General features: G+C 42.3%; 1 protein-coding gene across 4 annotated transcripts in view; it reads left to right on the top strand.

The window, feature by feature from the left end:
- LOC115583425 (serine/arginine repetitive matrix protein 1) overlaps positions 1-15,770 on the top strand; it is a 22,896-nt gene extending 7,126 nt beyond the window's left edge. For 2 of the 4 annotated variants that reach the window (XM_030420249.1, XM_030420276.1), the window contains exons 2-9: positions 1,935-2,029; positions 2,396-2,477; positions 3,764-4,133; positions 6,179-6,253; positions 8,498-9,624; positions 10,362-11,191; positions 11,415-11,663; positions 13,943-15,770. In XM_030420249.1, the coding sequence (XP_030276109.1) occupies positions 1,935-2,029; positions 2,396-2,477; positions 3,764-4,133; positions 6,179-6,253; positions 8,498-9,624; positions 10,362-11,191; positions 11,415-11,663; positions 13,943-14,196 (3,082 nt within the window). In that variant the 3' untranslated portion in view covers positions 14,197-15,770. The remainder of the gene's footprint in view (positions 1-1,934; positions 2,030-2,395; positions 2,478-3,763; positions 4,134-6,178; positions 6,254-8,497; positions 9,625-10,361; positions 11,192-11,414; positions 11,664-13,942) is intronic. The other 2 variants (XM_030420259.1, XM_030420267.1) reach the window with 2 other exon arrangements.
- Positions 15,771-18,392: the final 2,622 nt, after the last annotated feature.

Genomic DNA, 18,392 nt, shown 5'->3' with positions numbered 1-18,392 from the left:
AGTCCAGATGGGAGTGGAGTGGATCAATACAAAGACAGTGGGTCTGGTTGATATCTCTGCTGAATGAGTATCTCGCTCTCTCTCTCTGTTGTCTCTGTCTGTCTTTTTCTCCTCTGCTCCCTTTTCTTATTTTTCTCCCCCGTCTTCTTTCTGCTGCTTTGGTTTTTTCTCTCCTATCCCTTTTTTCTTCTCTCTTCCTCTCCTCTGTTTTTTTTTCTTTTTTTCTCTCTTGTCTGCACGCACACACTCACACACACACACACACACACAGTAATGAACACCTCAAAATCCAAAGCACGATCTTCCAATGGCCTAGATTTAAGAGCCTCCAATGTCATGCGAGTAAAAAATAGACTGACGGAAAACAATATTGAGATCTGTGGTAACAGAACTAGCCCAGAATCGGCAGAGGCAGGATCAGTTTGGCTCCTGTGAGCGAGGCGGTTTTGGCATGGATTTAGTCTGAAGAAGATAATCTCGCTTGGCCATTCTGGGCTCACACAGGTGGCTGCGTTTGAGCTCCCTGGGGTAATGGCACACTCCTTAATGGTGATCCAGGGGTCAGAGCACTCGACTATAAACACTAACTAGATTGCAGAATCTTACTGTGGTCAGTGTGGTCTTAATTCAGAGGTTACAGGAGCAATGCTCTAAAACAGGGTATTAGTTACTTTTTTCCCACCTCTCCACTGGAAGTTATTGTGGCAATTTATACATCAATTTGACCTGTGGGATTTTTTTTAACTTTAAGTCACAAGACAAAGCATCACATCCCCTACTATTCAATTTAAAGAAACAGGCATACCAGTTCATTTTCCTGTTCTTCTGTTGTTAAGATTTACATGCAGTACTTAATTTTGAACCTCAGTACTACAGACAGCTGGTATTAAACATCTGCTGAGTTTTGTGTTACCTTTTTTATTTTTTATTTGATCGAAAGCTTTCTTTTTTGTATTTATTTATTTTAGGCAGAATTCTTGTATGGCTGATTGTGTTTCGACAACATCTTAAAACATTTTCTTTTTCTCATTGGGTGTTTATGTTTAAGTAAGAATTTGAAAAATGGTTTGCTTTGGTTTCAGTGCTGAAGCACAGCTATCTTATCAGCACTATTACCAAAAATGTACATGATAGTCTGCCTTATTTGTATGATAGTGGTGGTTTAATTTTATTTTTGTCGATACAGTTTCTGTGAGGCCGTTTTCTGTTTATATTAATTTCGTACTAATTGATAATCGACTTATCATTGCAGCTCTACTGTGGTGGCAACCCTTTTTGCCCTGGTTCAGCCTGCATACACAGTTTCTTCAATATTTACTAGAATCTACAATTCCATAGATCTCTTTTTAGGGAAAAGGGTCCAGAATGCATAGATTTGTGATATTGTGGTAAACGGGACAGTAGTCACATTCTCAAGTGAATATTTAAAAGTAAAAGTGAAATGGCTGAAATGCAAGAGGGTACTCTGATAACTGTGAGCTTCTAAATTAAAAAACATTCAGGCATTTTATTAACATTCAGATGTATTTTGGCCCTGAGCTTTTTCAATTGTGTGAAGTTTCAGAGGCATTATGTTTAAGACTCCCTTTGGAGAGAGTTTAGCTTGGACTGAACTAATTTCCTTTAGATCATTCAGAGCAGATCATCTAAATCTAAAACCATTGTACTCATGTTCCAGTAATACACAGTAAAACGCAGTTTTAATTATCACCATGTTGTTGCTGTGTGTTTTGTTTTTTTACTTTTTTGGCATTTCATTTGCTATATGGGAGGCGAAACACAGTTTGGATCGACCCATTAGGTGGCCATCAGCTTATTGATCACTTTCCAACCTGATTGATGTTAAGTTTGGCCAGTAGGCCGATTGATTAAATGATAATTGCTTGTGTGTGTGTGTGTGTGTGTGTGTGTGTGTGTGTATGTATTCTCTGCAGGCGCGGCTGTGGAAGGAAAAGGAAAGGGACACCCGTCAAAGTCTTTGTTACACACACTGAGGAGGAGAGCGTGCCTGAACACAGCTTCAGTCCAGGTGTGTGTGTGTGTGTGTGTGTGTGTGTGTGTGTGTGTGTGTGTTATATCTGCATATTCTCACTGCCATCAATTGTTCTTGTGTGTGTGTGTGTTTGTGTGTGTGTTTGTGAGTGGTGTGTGCATGTGCATCTGTCTGTGTGGCTGTTTGATTGGTATGGGGGTGGAGCGTGTGCAAGTGAGTGTGACCTACTTTTGTGCGTGTGTGTGTGTGCTTGCCTATGTATGTGCTGCGATGTGCACCTGTGTATGTGCTCCGGGAGATGAGGTGATGACCTTTGTGTGTGTGTGTGTGTGTGTCTGTGTGTGTGTGTCCTTGCATACTTGGTGTGTAATCCTTTTATACTGACTGTTGCTGTGCTCTCAGGTGATCGTAAGGAAGTAGCAGAGAATAAACGACTCACACTGGAAGGGCCTTTCTGTAATACAGAGCCTGCTGCTCAAAACTGGTGAGTGTACATTCTTGTTTTGTATTGTTTTTTTTGCTGTTATGTTAAACATTTTGTACAGATATCAATGTGTGACACTTACTGGAAGCCTGTCTAAAGGCTACGTCTTTCACTCAGCTACAAGATTTAAACAAGAATGAATGGTGGCTGATCTTAACTCAGCGCTCGAGGACAGCTTTGCCTGTGAGCAGCACTTATGATTCCTTGTCCTCAGGACTTGCCAACCCTGTTGGTTTTCATTTTAGCTGTATAATCAGGCTGATGTATAACCGAGATGTCAGAAGAATGCAGTTTACTAGCCAGTAGGATAGAAAATCAGTGGCACTGTGAGGACTAGGATTGAGAATCAGTGCCCTGAAGCACTGGCATGAGACTGTATGTGTGGATTCGTACTGTTTGCTTTACACTCATTCAGCTGCAGTGGATCCCTTCTGCAAGGAAATGAACCCTACGGTTACAGAATGTACAATACAATGAGGAAAAATAATTACAATAAAGTCACGTCTGCTTACTTACCTTATATGGAAAAATCCCTATTAAAGCAATTTGTGACACAGACAAACCCAAATCATTACTTAGATCCATAGCAAAGCTCAATTAAAGAACTGTTATCAACCTTTAACCCATATATCTGACATATGACCCCTCTACATAATGTCTGTACAGTACTCACAATGAACCGGATTAGTTAGAATATGACAAAACAGAAAAAATGATTAATTTCATTATCATTTAATAAGACAATTATTTTTAACTCATTTTGTCGATAAAGTGACTGAAAGTTTCCAGAACCCAAGGTGAAGTCCGCTTTTGTCCCATTAAAAGTACAAAGAATTAGAATGGTACTGAGTACCTCCGCCAAAGCCCAACAGTCCCCTTTTGTACTCACTCATAGAGCCATCAGCCACATAATTGTACCCGATTTTGTTCATCAAGATCCATAAATTATCCCCTGAGAAATTAACTAAAATGTTGAAATATTATCTCAAAATGTCAAAAAAAAAAATCTGAACCAAGAGTTTATAGGGTCTATTCTGGGCCAAGGCTCATCCTCCATCCAGGGATAAGTGGATAGTCCTCTTTGGCCGAAGTAATGCATACCTGTAATACTTGTGAAAAACATTTTAAAAACTGGAATATGTCAATATTTGGCACTTTAAATTGATAACTAAAGAATATTGATTAATTTCTGTCAGTTTACTTTTTGTTTAGAGAGTAAAAACTCATAACAGATACACGACACGTCTTTCCAGTCTAAATTAAAATTTTCCATCTTCACCTCCTAGCAGTCCATCAGAGCAGGCTCATGGCAAAGTCTCTTCTGGATCCAAGACCAGCTCCTGCCCGGTCTCCACACCAACCCCAGCTCCTGCTGCTTCCTCTGCCCCAACCCCGACCCCAGTCCCTGCTCCTGCCCCAACCTCGGTGGCTTCGGCTCAGGCCCAGTCTCTGACCCCCGCATCCACAGCTCCAGCTGCCCCGACGGCCTCTGCTCCAGCCCCGACAGCCAGCTCCTTCCCCCCCTCCCCTAACTGCCGCATCCGAGAGGTCCACTGTGGCAGCCAGGTGCGACTGGTCGTTATCGCCATCCGAGACATCACCAAGGGGGAGGAGATCACTGTGGATTACAGCCTGACAGAGTGGGGAGAGAACCTGGTCAGTGCCTTGAATAACAGACACACACATTAGACACACAGGTATTAGACTTGCGACCACCTATGAGACAATTGATTCCTTCATCCTCAACAGCCAATGTCTTGCATTTTGTTGCCCTTGCTTCCTTGTTTCACACTGGACAAAAAAACCCACAAAAAACATAAAAAAAAAAACTGTCTTTAATGTGACTCTGTACAGTCGGCATCCACTCCCGCCTTGAAAGACTGACAGTACTTGCAGGTGATTATCAGCTCTAGCTCTGAAAATCCAGGTGAACACGCTAATAATTGCCCCTTGTAAGCAACAATACGACTTTTCCAACTCTTTCCAAGCAGCACTCGAATATACATGCATGTGCAACTCTCAGCAAGATTACTTTCTTCTTCTATCATAACAACCAATATGTCTAACTTAGAATGTCTTTGATTAAGACTTTTTGAAACAAGTTTTAAAGTCTTCTGGGCTTAGTCTAGTGAAGTGTTCTGATCCCTGCTTTTTACTGTTTTTCCAGTGTGTTTGTAATGTCAAACATAACACATGGGAAAAAAACTAATCTGGAAAACTTGTCCTTGCAACTGGAAAGGAGTGAATCGCCCATCTTTTAGGGGTTTTTCCTTCAGTTAAATTACATGCATATACATGCAGATTTTGGTATAAACCTGACAATGTCCTAATGTTTCCAGTGCAGCTCGAGTTGTCAGCAATTCAACAAATGATCAAAAAACATCAAAACTTGATGTTGAGATTCTGGACTCACCATTTAACACTGATGCTCAACAGGCGCTCAGGAAGAAATTAGATGTAAAGAACTTCTCGGCTAACAGAAGCATCAATAGACAAGAACACAATGCAGTTATAGGGCATTATGTTTTGATTGAGCAGAGCTCTTCATGCTTGGTCTCACTTTACTATCTAATTTCAATTCTTATCCTAACCTCAACCAAAACACGATTTTGACCTCAACCCTAAACTCAATTTCCAATCAAAAACAGCCACTTTATCTCAAATGATCTCACATTTCAATTTTCTGTCTGTCCTTGGTTACTTGGTCCTCACAAATATGGAAAGACATTCACACACTGTGCACACTCTCTGATGACTTCAGATAGGCAACCATATGTGTATTCACACACTGTTGATCAGCTTTGCACACTCACTGTCAGTCACGTAGACACACACACGCGCACACACACACACACACACACACACACACACACACACACACACACACACACGTACACACACACACACACACACACACACACACACACACACACACACACACACACACAGCTAAGCAAGGCATGGGGTTACCATGGTGATGGCAGAGCTCCATTTCTCTCTCTACCTATAGTGCTTTAGCAACAGTATCCAGGGTTATAACATTACATCTGTTCCTTTAATGGATCTCATCAGATTGGATCAATTTACTCAACTAAATGATGATGATGATACCAGAATCCATTTATGGAAATTTAATTGACAAAATTGAGATATTGACACTGAAGGCTTTTTAAGTGGGACCACAGTTCCTACAGAACCATATTTTAACATCTGTAATTTGGCTGAGATGAAGTCTGACACAGATGTTTTCAGCTTTCTATTATCAGCTGATTGATTTGCTCTGTGCTTGGTAATCCAGCCTGAGGGTGTGGAGCGTTTTTTCTCTGGGAGAAGCACAAACTGCTGCTTATGGAAAGTGACAGTATATAAATGGAAGCAGACTGACATTAGTTAGGTAGCTAAAAAAAACAATAGACGTTGGCACTCTGTAAAAAAGACTCTATATGGACACTCACCCTGATTGACAACCCTCATGCTTATTGCTCATGAGACACTCACAGTGTTTCAAAGCACATCTCTGTTCACTTCTTTTGTTTGGCTTGTTAGTGGAAGATTTGGAGTCCTAATCAACCTCTGTGCTCATGACCAACTGTGGAGGGGTGTCCTCCTGCTCTCTGAGTGACAGTTGAGGCTGATTGTGATGGCAAACATTAATGAGCAGTGTGCCGGCAGTTTTAATGCGACTGCTTTATATCCCGCAGGGTTTCCGTGGTACCGTGTCTCCAGCACAACACGAGTGTAACTCTGACACAGAGAATAACAACAATATCAAAAAGGTAAGAGAAAACGCCACTTTTTTAAAAGAACTGAGACAATCCATTTTATTATTTTAATAAGAGACGACTAGATGGTACACACCAGCCAATTTTAATTGAGCCAGCTGCATGGTACGTTGTGTTTCGAAGAAAAGGGTGTTGCATTGTGGCTCATTTGCGTAAAGCTGAGGTTTTGGCTCGTTTATGCAAATAAGGGACATCCTCTGGAAACTCCTGAAAACTATAAAGAGTTACCCATGTCAAGTTAAAACAAGGATAGACTCTAAAACTGCGTGGATTATTTCTGGCCAAAAATTTTTTAAAAAACAATTTTCAGAGAAAGTTTCCTAATGAGCTGGTTTGAAAGCCCAGTCCAGACAGCCCATGAGTGCTGTTCGTCCAATCAGGTGCAGCCAGTTCGTTTGTGTTTGTGTTGTTATCAGGGGGTGTAGCCCGTGTTGGTCAAGCATGTAAGATGTGAGTCAAGGAGGGAAAAATTTGACACTAAGTTAGGTTTTATAACATTTTCTTGATTCATCACTTGAAATATTGGTAAATCTTAACTCCTTAACATCCAGTTTCCTATTCTTTCCCCTGGACAGTATGGCATGAACAATTCGAACCAAGACTATGTGATCCATTCTATCAAATGTGGAAATATTCAAGATATCTGGCACATGTAAATGTGTAGTTACATGGACTACAGGATTATCACCTGAACCTGTTGCTTGTCTGTTTGGTGCTACGCAGAGAGTTTGAATTAATTGTTCGACTGTCCAGCCTTTAACTTTGCTGGTTCACGCTCACTGCTCTCATAGCACTGTTTTTGGCCACAGCAAGCATTTGTTTTCAGTGAAAAGGCGCTGGTGAACATAGTGGAGTGTGTATCAGCTAAAGACACAGATATTTTTACCCCAAGAGTTGATAGAGACCCCAAACAGAGCATGATTCATAGACTTGTGTTTATCAGACGGTAACTTTTGGTTAATAAGTTCACCATATCAACTTGATAACAGTACTTTCATAGTTGATTCTGCTGCCCCATAGTGACCCAAAGAAAATAATTGGTTGCCGGTTAATGACACAACTTCCCCCAAATCCATCCTGACATATTTGGTTTCTTGGGAAACTTTTTGATCCTCACTCTGATTCAAAATAAACATCTGTGGGTTTGTTTGGCTGCACAGCAGAGTTTGGACTGACTGTGTTTCTGCCAGAACAGTGGTATTAAAGTCCATTTATTTTCCTTAGAAGAAAAAAAAAATTAACGAACCAACATCAACTGAACCTTCACTGAGAGACTTCTCACATACAGTAAAAACGTTATTCTGCTGTCCATAGCGTGCCTCGTACTTTTAGCTTCAACATCTATGCAGTAAAAAAAAACACTGAGTCTCAATTCAAACACATTATCGGTCAGCAGCTGTTTATGGAGTTGTGATGTGATGCTGTGCCTGCAGCAACACTGATGTTGGACTTACTCCGCCTCCTCTTGACAATGGATTTATTATGAATAAAAGGCATATGTTATCATCAGGTTTAGGTCCTTCAAATTATAACAACACAAGTTACTCGACCTGTTAATGTTTAGTGTCATTGTGCTGTCTGTTGTCTCACAAATTGGTCTGATTGGCAAACACTGCATCACTCACTTTGTGTGCACACAATTCACTGTTGACACATTTCTGTGTAAATGATAAGTGTAACCAACTAGTATTTCTGGTACTAACTAGTGAGGATAGGAACATTTAATTGAGTTGTGAACTGATCATGCACATCCCTGCTGTTCATCGAGTTAGTCTGGTGAAGATTGAGCTCAGTAATGTCAGCAACAACATTCAAACTATGATGGTGCCAACCTGTTACATCGTGGTGACATCTTTGGGTAGTAAGTTTAAAGATCTCAGTGGTTTTCTGTGAGTTTATCAGTGACAATGACGCTTGTTGAGGAAAAGCACCTCTGGGGCTGACGGAACTTTTATCTTTGCAAGATATTGAGCCTTAAGATCCTGTAAAACTGATTTACTAACTCGTTATTAAGTCAGCTGAAATAAACTTAGCTTAACTCAAAATAAGGAAATGCAGGTTTGAATAGTTAAAAAAAGGAAAATATATACATTAAAAAAGTAATCTGTTTCTTGTTAAAACAAAAGAATAATTTGAATGCAACACGTCTCAAATCTTTTTTAAACATTGTATTAATTCAACAAAAAGCAGGCAAAATGCTCTTATTTTTCTCACCCTGTCACTGTCTCTCACTACCAGGAGGATGAGCCTCTTCCTCTGACAGCCCAGAGGCAGCAGCAGCGGCAACAACAGCAGCAGCAGCAGCAGCAGCAGCAGGAGTACGTCACCCCATCTTGGTCCCTCTCCCCTTCCTCCTCCCCCATCTCTCATTCTGATGCCAGTGACTCAGACGCTGGAGATGAGGACACCAGCCCTCGAGGGCGCGCACTACGCCGCCGCAAAAAACGGCGCAGCACTCCTTCAAAGAAAAAGACCCCCCATCGGACCCCACCGGGGCGGCCACCATCAGGCCCCCCTGCCAGCATTCCTCCTCACAATCGTCCAATTCCTCCATCCCACTCTCCAGCCCAGTCCTCCTCTCCCTGCTCATCTTCCTCCTCGTCAGCTAAGCCTGTGTTTAAAGCTCCGGCTCCGCTGGGCTCCAACACCACAAGCAACATCAATGTCCCCAGAGGGGGAGTGTCTATAGACTCCATGCGCCAAACCTGTGAGTACTGTGGACGCCACTTCCGCTCCCTGGGCCGCCACTTGGATAAACACCATGCACACCAACCAGAAGTGTGCTCTGCCCTGGTGGAGCGCTACACACAGATGCCCCGCCTGCATGCACAGAGCACAAACCCAACGACAGCTCACACACAAACTCAGCAGCACTTGAAGTCGCCACAAGTCGCCGGTCAGAGTCGCAGTTCAGATCTTCCACAGAGTGACGTACAGGACCTTTCCATGTCTCCGCCCACTCTCACAGCAGCCAATCATTCCCCCGCCTCGTCTGGAATAAACTCCACCCCTCCTGTGCTGACTCCTCCTCGTGGACAGAATGCAGTGCCGGTGTCTGTCTTAAAGCGAAGCCCCCCACCTGTGACAGTGGCACAGTCCAGGAAGGGAGGAATGAGGAGGCTGAAGAAGGAAATAGAGGAGGAGGACGAGGATGAAGAAGATGTAGAGGTTGTGGAGGTAAAGAGGCCCAAAGAGGAGGACGATGTTGAGGTCCTGTGCCCCCAGTCCTTCAACAACAAGTCTGCCAAAGAGACACCAAAGGAAGAGGAAGATGAGGAGGAGGAGGAAGAGGATGAGGAGGAGAATGGAGTGATGGAGGTGGAAGATGAAAGCGGGGGAGAAGATAAGGAAAAGGATCTGCTGAGGTAACTTGAGCTCTTTGCCTGCTGCATGACCAAATTTGAAAGAAAGGCAGCAACAGATGATTGTTTATATGATTCACTGATTATTTTGTTCACAGTTTTGTTTTTAGGTGAGGGTACAATTTTAAATAGTCAATAACTTATGCTCACAATGTGTGACTTTAGGAGTATTAAGGATCAAAGCAAGGGAACAAAAGTTATAGCTGCACTGATGAGTTGATTAACCAATTGATGATAGTTTGACAGAAAAATAAACTGGCAACTATTTGAATAACTGAGTAATTGTGGTTGTAATATTTTAGGTGAAAATGCCAAATATTTGTTGGCTCCATTTGCAGATTGATCTATAATGAAATAAATAAATATTGGTTGCAGCCCTAAAACAAATAATTCATTTTGTGCACAAATCAACTTAAAGTTCACCTCTAATAGTCTCTGTGCTCTTTAGTAACATGATTGCTTGTATATTAAAAATGTTGTATGGTACAATAGTATGCTACCAAAGTTTTCAAAGTGCTTCTTTTGTCAAAGCGACAGTACAAAACTCCTTATTTACTGTCATAAATGATGAAGAAAAGAAGCACAATTTCACAGTGGAGAATCTGAAACCTGCTTTAAAGATTACTCAGTTAGAAAATCAGTAGTACGATTCATCTTTGCTGGTTAAGTTCCTGTAATGTTCTTGAAACAAATAATTTAGACATACAAATAAACTAACTGCACATTGTCTCTTATTACAGCGGCTCCGGGCGTCACCACCTGCTGCCCCTCTTGTCCTCCTTGTCCTCTTTGGTGCTGTACCTCCGCCGTCTGCAGCACTCGGCCTTCCTGTCTCTGTCTCGGCAGCTGCAGTCAGCTGAGGCCTGGCGCCTTCTTTGCCATTCCAGCCTGGCTCTCCTCATCCTCTACAACCGACGACGTGAGTGTGAGGTCTCCAAGCTAACCATCACCGAATATCGCGCTCGTGTAACTCCCCAGTGCCCTGTTCCTGTCCCACCTGGAGCCCCTCCAGCTCTCACCCCATTGGAGGCCTCCCTGTCCCCCTTCGAGCGCCTGGTTCTTCCTCACCTCCCTAGAGTCGGGGTGCAGGGTAAACGTGGACGGGTCCAGCCCCTGATCCTCCCCCCTCACTGTGAGCCCTGTCTGGAGCTCCTCCTGCAAACACGGCAAGATGTGGGAGTCGATCCCGCAAACCCGTACGTCTTCGCCAGGCCCTACCACTCCCCGGCCACACCCCTGCGAGGCACTGACCTCCTCCGTAGCCTGGCTCGCTCAAGCGGAACCCGCAATCCCCGCGCCCTGACCCAGACCAGGGTTCGCCGGCAGGTAGCTATACTAACCCAGCTGTTGCTCTTGGGAGAAGGCGAGGAGCCTGGGCAGCCTGGAGGCAGCGCTGTGGAGAGGCTGGAGCACTTCCTGGAGAGAGAATACCATGTGACACAGAACTGTGCCGGAATTGGCCAAGACCCAGGCCTGATGGGCAGAGTGGGCCGAGTCGTGCTTTGTGGAGAGAGAGACGGAGTGCTGTTCAGAGGAATGAGCCTGAACCACATCTGCCTGGAGCTGGATGGTGAGATGTTTGGATGGCTGAATGAATGAATGAGTGGGACTGGTGTCTTTTTGTGTTGTCCAAGAAGAGCTGTATCATCCCTCCCTGTGTGGTGTCAAACATCCTCTGGCTGGAAAAAGGATTATGACCCTTCCTCCAGTTTTGTGTGTGAATGGGAGGTGTTTATGGAGAGTAGTGACAGATTAGACTGACAAAGTGTTTTTCTTACTTGCCTCCTTTCCAGTTATGTCAGGAAACTCTGCAGACTCGTACTCAGAGGGAGAGTCTGAAGGGGAGCCAGTGAAGGAGAAGCCTGAGGCGCCTGCCCCCGCCCCTGCTCCGACCCCCACACCTACCCTGCTGTATGTCAGGAAGGGCAAGAACAACGGGCGTGTGGGACGACCCAAGAAGCTCAAGAACACCCAGCCACCCCCTCCACCTCCTCCACCTCCCCCGGCAAACCGCAGGAGAGGCTCAGGTCAGCCCACATCAGGTTTGTTTGGGTTTAGAATATATGTGCAATGGCACAATTACAAAAGAAGTACAATTACAAAAAGAACATTGTGCTGGTGAGATTTAAAAAACATCTGCTTACACCTAAAAAGATATTAAAAATAAACCAAATAAAATAAAATAGAGATGATGAAACAATGAACAATGAACAACAAATGAAATCACATCAACGATAAAACAACAGGAAGGAAACAAAAACTATGTAAAATTTTGAAAAGAAGTTAAAATAGAGTTCACTCGTGTGTGTTTGCACGTGTATCCAAGGAGACAGAGGAGGAAACGTTCACCTGATAGGCAGTTCAAACTGTTCGGTTCCTCAGACAGGCTCCAAGTCTCTATCTGAAGGTGAAATTTACTGGTACATGTTTATCCCAGCAGGCGAAGTTCACTTGTCAAATTGCAAGAAAGCCACACTGCTGAGAGCACATTCAGCAGAAACAAAATAATGTGGACACGTTCAGAATTCCCCATTTTAAAGTTACAGAAGAGCTTTGTTAAAGAAATGTCTGCTTATTGCAGCCAGAGTTCTCCCTGCTCAGTCCCATTGGTTGTTAGATGTTGTTGTTCACTGATTAACAAAACGTCATTGTCAGAATTTGTGTTTATAATGAGAACCAATCAAAAATGTTCATATCTGAGAAGATCCAAATTCATCTTTTATGAACTGTGATTTCCATTTCAAATTTTAGTTGTAAATCTGATCTAGAGCTGCAACTAATGATGAGTCCAAGGTGATATCTGAAGTTGTCTGTCCAGCAGAACAAAAGTTGAGTAATCTATTAATTGAGGAACTGTTTATCTTAAAACTGATAAAACAAAAGCTGAGGGATACATTTGCCTTTCAAGTGAAGTGAGGAATGTTAGTATCTTTGTAGCTGAATAAAAATGCTCTCATTGGAAGTTGTATCTTCATCAGTCCCATCAACTCCAATCTACTTCTGAAATTGATACCACAGACAATCAGTGCTTGCTCACTTTCATATCACGGGCTGAAGGCTGAGGGCACCCTAACCTGAACTTGAGAGCGTCACCTGGCTGCATTGGAACATTTTCTGCCTTTTCTAATGGATTTTTTTAGGAACACAGTTTGCCTGACGTTGAAAAGTTTTGTCAGGCAGCTTGCAACAAAAATTGGACACTGCAAGATCCCTCCTTGTCTCATAATTGTTAGTCTGTCAAGTTGTTTAGGATGAAAAAGAAACCAGTGGACAACAAATATGGACAGTTTGCATTTTCCTAAACTGTCAGGAATAAATGAAAACCAGTGACTTTGGAGTTTAAGCTGAAACTTCCAACAGACGAATCAAAGTTTTTCATATTCAAGCCATTGCCAGATGAGCTCCATCCTGCACTGGCACGCGTGTAGCTGCATTTTTCATCACCTTATGGCAGAGAAACCTAACTGCCACAAGGGGGAGACAAAGGTTAGATACTCCCACTCTATCATCCCCCTCATCTATACAGTGGCTGGAAAAGTACAAACACTGCAAGTACTTTTGGACAATGTGGCTCACGTGAACAAAAACCATTCAGAGTTTTGCCAGAATTTCCGCCTCGATAACAGCAGCTGACAAACAACCTCATCAAAAGGTCAAATTAGTAGCCCATCTGGAGCTTTTGATCGTATCACTTAAGCTTTATCATCAGATGGAGAATAACATTTGAAACCCTGCTTTTAAGCCAACATGAATGATGAGTCCTTCAAGAAAAAACAGAAAAACAAACATCTGTAATTCTGTGAGTGCTCGTCAAACTCCAACTGTGAATGAAGTTTGTTGAAGTTCGTTTGTTATGATTGAAGGCTCAAGAACAGCAACTAAATTGAGCTTTTAGTGAAATAGTGTTTGAATCTACAATGATGTTGCCTTAAATTTGACTAAACATATTCAAATGTAGAGCATTAAAGCATTTTGACTTGCAGTGTAGATCACCATTTCCATCCCTACTTTACTTAATCATTATATTGATTGTAAAGGAATAATTAGCTGACCAAGAAAAATGTATTTGTTTCTTTATCATACATTTTACTTTAAGTGGGACCATATTTACAAAATCAACATCATAAAACTAACGACTGAGCCCATATACCTCCTAGAGAAATGTTTAATGAGGTAATAAATCAGATGAGATGTAGGGTAATTTTCTGACAAGAGTACCTACAATACAACATCTTTTTGCAACCAGAGAAGTCGCCCACTGCTGGCCATTCCACTGTGGTTAAAACAAGTATAAACTCTATTATTCTCTCTGCACTTGCAGGAAAGCGAGGGGTTCTGAAGCGTCCCTGGTCGGAGGCGGAGCGCGCGGCAGTCGAAGAGCACCTGACCCAAAACATCACCGAGCTCCGAGTCCCCGCCAAGGCCGACTGTGAACGCTGCCTGCAGCAGTGCCCTCTGCTGGTCAGTAACCACCGCGACTGGCGAGCCATCAAGTTCTACTGCCACAACCGCATTCAGCTTCTGAAGAAAAACCAGCGGCGTGAGAGTGAGCCCCTGCCGCTCACAGTCTGCTGAGAGGGGGGAGTGATCGGGGGCGGGAGGGGTGTTGTGCAGCTGATCAGAGCAGATTCTCAAATGGTACCCTGCTGCCCAGGAAATGCACTAATTTTGAGACGACAGTCCTAAATTTCACTCAACTCTTGTTTTTGTCATGGCTTCTAATTTGACACCTGATGGCTTTTTTATTTTGAGCCATACAAGAAACAGGAAATTTGAATCTTTGCTGCTCTACTTTACGGTCTTAAAAATTACGCAAGAGTCTTGTCGGTGCTCCTAAAGTCTTGTCAAAAGCAGTGCACGTGGACGGGTGTCGTTTGAGACATGCCTCGGTGGGACTTTAGAGACCACGGCGCCGGCCACAGCCTGTGTCGTATTGTATATGGACTTTGTTTTCTCTCCTACCAAAATGGACACACTAAACTGAAATGTAAACATGGGGAGGCAGTTGAGCCCTACAGTGTTGTTATATGAACGTCGTGAAGTAGCATTTAGTGTTTCATGCACTTGGAGACGTTAATAGGACAAGTGGCCTGTGCTCGGGCCACACTTTTCTTAATAGTGGCTATATACATTAGAGTAGGCCTAACTACTGTTAACATAGAAGAATAGCCAGATCTTTCCTCCAACAAGCTAGTTCTTCTTTTCATACAGCTGACTGTGCAATTCTGACTATGGTTTCATTTTATATGGACCTTGATTTACATGTAAGGTACTAGTTGATGAGTGAGTTACACTTTTGCAGTTACTATGATGCTTCTTCTTTTAATCAAAAAATGGAGCGCAACATCACGACGGAGATGATTTTCCTGAGTGACAGTTGTGGGTTTCATGAGAGAGACAATTAAATGGCCTCAGAATGTTGTGACGTTACGTTCGGATACCTAAGATGTTTAGTTCAACCACATCAAAAAAACTGTTGTCAAAAAGCTACCATTTCATACCATTTCCTGTTGTTTGTTGTTGTTGTTGTTGTTTTTTTTTAAGCCTGTTGCACATTTGTCATTCATAGCGGTAAAAAAGGTGCTATAGGCCGATAAGCTGGACATCACTTTATATGTGGAGAGGATATTCCTCTTGGTTGTGTTAAAATTTCTGGGCATTTATCAGAGAAGTGATTGTTCTTTGTCACCTGTCTGTTGCATTGTCTGTGTTGTTTCCCCCCCCCCCCCCCGACGGCTAGAGCTCCTCCTGTCCTTTTCCCAGCCACACTACACGGTTTCCATCTTGACCAGATTTTTGGTTTCTCGTCAGTGTTGCTGGAAATCTGCGTCCATCGGACTAAAATCTCCATGAAACCTCATGACGGATACTTGAAGTTATTTAAAACCTTTTGCAGAATCTTTATGTTCTTTCTCGCTCTAGCCTTGCCAGTTACATTGTACATAACAAATATATTATCATTATGCTAACTGGTTGTTTGTGCTAGACTATATGTAGCTTTTTCCATTTCTGAGTTATTGCTATCTGTACATAAGCCTGTTTGTAAATACTCCTCAGAGAAACAAAGAAAAAACACAATGTATGACATGCCTTGGTTATTGTGTTATGTTTTTTCTTTTTTATAAGTCTTATAAAAATTTAAAGCTCCATGTTTTTGTGATGTGGTTATTTGTTTCAATCATAATAATGGTCAGTAAGTATTTACAGTTTTCATGAAGTACATTGTTTGAAACACTAGATGGAGGTGTTGGTTCACAAACAAGAAACAGTTCAGTGACTAGTTTTGAGAGTTCCTACTGCAGTTACAGATGTTCAGATGAGTAAAGAAAATATCTTCCTTCCCTCGGTGTAAAACTGGTAAGTGTGCAAACACACACAGACAGTATGACTCATATGTAGATGTCAGAGAAGGCAGCAGGTATTTTCATCGGGCCTCCGGCCTCCATTCTCCATCCTGGTGACTCTTGGTTGGCTCCTGATCAGACAATGTTTTACCACAGTTCCTTGTCTTTACATTCAGTCATGGAGTGCCAGGGAACACACACCATGAAGTGTCATCTGCAGATTAAGTCTAAATATACACACACCTTAAAACATGACAGTTTCTGCTGTACAAGTCATGCAGACATAGACTGATGGCTAACAGAATAAGAATTGCCTTTATTGCCAAGTAAGTTTACACATACGAGGAATTTTCTGCGGTGTAGGTGCAAAACAACGAACAACAGTAACAGTACTTAAGAGATGACAATAAAAACTATAAAAATATAGAGCGAATATGAATATAAATAGTGTGACTGATTTTGAAGTTGGTGAAGACTGTCCAGATTTGTCCAAGTTTGACCTAGATTGTATAAGATCGCAAGTAGATACTGATGCAAAATAAGAGCGTCAGTGACTAAAACTTACATTAATGTAATGTAAGTGAAGGGGGAGGGAGGGGGGGTCAGGTCACTAACACCCCTGAGAATGGTGCTGGAAGTTAAAGTACTAAAATTTGTAAAATTCCTGCATTCATTCAGAAAAAGTATGCATGTATAAATCAAAACATACCTTAAATATCAAAGTAAAACGGCTCCTTGTGCAGTAAAATTGGAGAGACGTTAAACTTTATCTAGTGTGTGTGTGTGTGTGTGTGTTTGTTGTTTCGTCTGTGTTTGGGTCAGCTCACCAAGACAAATTGCGCTCAATTGTGTTCATGTGGAATCAAAGTATTGAATCTTGAGTGTTGAAACAAACCACTAGAGGTCAGCAAAGACAAGATGTTGAAGTTTAAACAACATTGAGCCGCTCTCTCCATCTTCCTGGAGCATTTGCCAACACTCAATATAACCTGGCTCCATCAGTGTTTTGCGAAAGGTTTAATGAAGATTTAAGTCTGGTGGCTTTGTTGCGCCTCCTCCTGTTTTGGCTGCTGCTGCCTTGTTTCCTGTCGCAGATGTCAGTAGGTGTGATTAGGTCGTCATTCATTGGGAACACCTGGGCCAAGTGTTGAAAAATGTGTCTTTAATCTGTTTAAATGTCAACCACTTTTTTTTTGTTTTTACACCTCCTCATCCTTGTTTTTCCAATATGAATGTTTGCTCTGTGTTGGTTTGAACGACCTGAGCGTGGTGACATTTTGGCCTCGAGATGAAGATCAGTTTCCCAAACCCATTAAATGTTTCTCGAGTGGGACGTCAAACTCACATAATACCCTGAAGATGAAGAATAGAATAGCCTTTATTGTCATTGTAGTGTGGGGGGTACAACAAAACTTAGGGTGCTCTCACAGAGCCACCGTGCATCACAAAAAGAAGACAAACAGTGCAAAACAGCATACCACAAAAACATAAACAGCATACAACAAGACAAAAACAAAAACAGGCAAAATATTTAAATATGTACACAGCAGAATGTAGAAATATATATATGTATATATATATATAGGACTTCTGTCCTCCGTGGGAGGGATCTCCTTCCATTCACTCAATGCATTCAGGATTTTTTCATGCTGATCTATGATTGGCTAAGACACGTAAAATGACGCGCTAAGGGAGGACGTCCTCCCTTACCAATCAGCAACCAGAATACAAGATTGACAGCAGGTTGGTCCAATAACATTTCCCAAATTTCATTCTCACGTTTATACAGCCGTAAACAAAAAATACTTCTATGTACCGTATTGACCCGAATATAGTACGAGTTTTTTTTTTTTTCGATTAAAATTATGTGAAAAAGTGGGGTCGTCTACAATAATAGAACGTCTCTGGTCGTCTTATAATCGGGATCTAACCGCTGACACATGCTGATAGTTGTCTGGGTCGCTACGCGACCGCAACGGCAGAGGGCGCCAGCTTATTGTAGAGACGTCACTGACACTGTGGCTGCGGTTATCTGTCAATCACAGCGGAGAAGAAGTGACAGGAGATGAAAAATGGAGAGACGCGGTGATTTTACGGAGCAAAGTGGATCAAGTGTGGCAAGTTAACAGACATCTGAGGCGGAGCTATGAGGCTGATTTTAAGATAATGAGATCAATGCAGCGGAGGTGCCAAACAACTGTCAGCCAGCCAAGAAATATGGAGTTACGGAGTGTATCGTCCGAAGATGGCGGGTCCAAAAAGATCGTCTGAAAACGCTAACAGTAAGAGAAAAGCTTATCGTGGTCCTCTAAGCGGCCGCTTCCAAGAGATTGACAGGAAGGTGTGTGAGTTTGTTACTGTGAAACAAATTTTGGATATCAGAGTCTTTTTCTGATGATTAGTCTTGAAAAGAGGGGTCGTCTTATT

This window comes from Sparus aurata, chromosome 1 (assembly GCF_900880675.1).
Source record: "Sparus aurata chromosome 1, fSpaAur1.1, whole genome shotgun sequence".
In the NCBI taxonomy this organism is placed as follows: Eukaryota; Metazoa; Chordata; class Actinopteri; order Spariformes; family Sparidae; genus Sparus; species Sparus aurata.
Note: the sequence above shows the minus strand (reverse complement) of the source record. Positions and strands in the feature narration are given on the sequence as shown.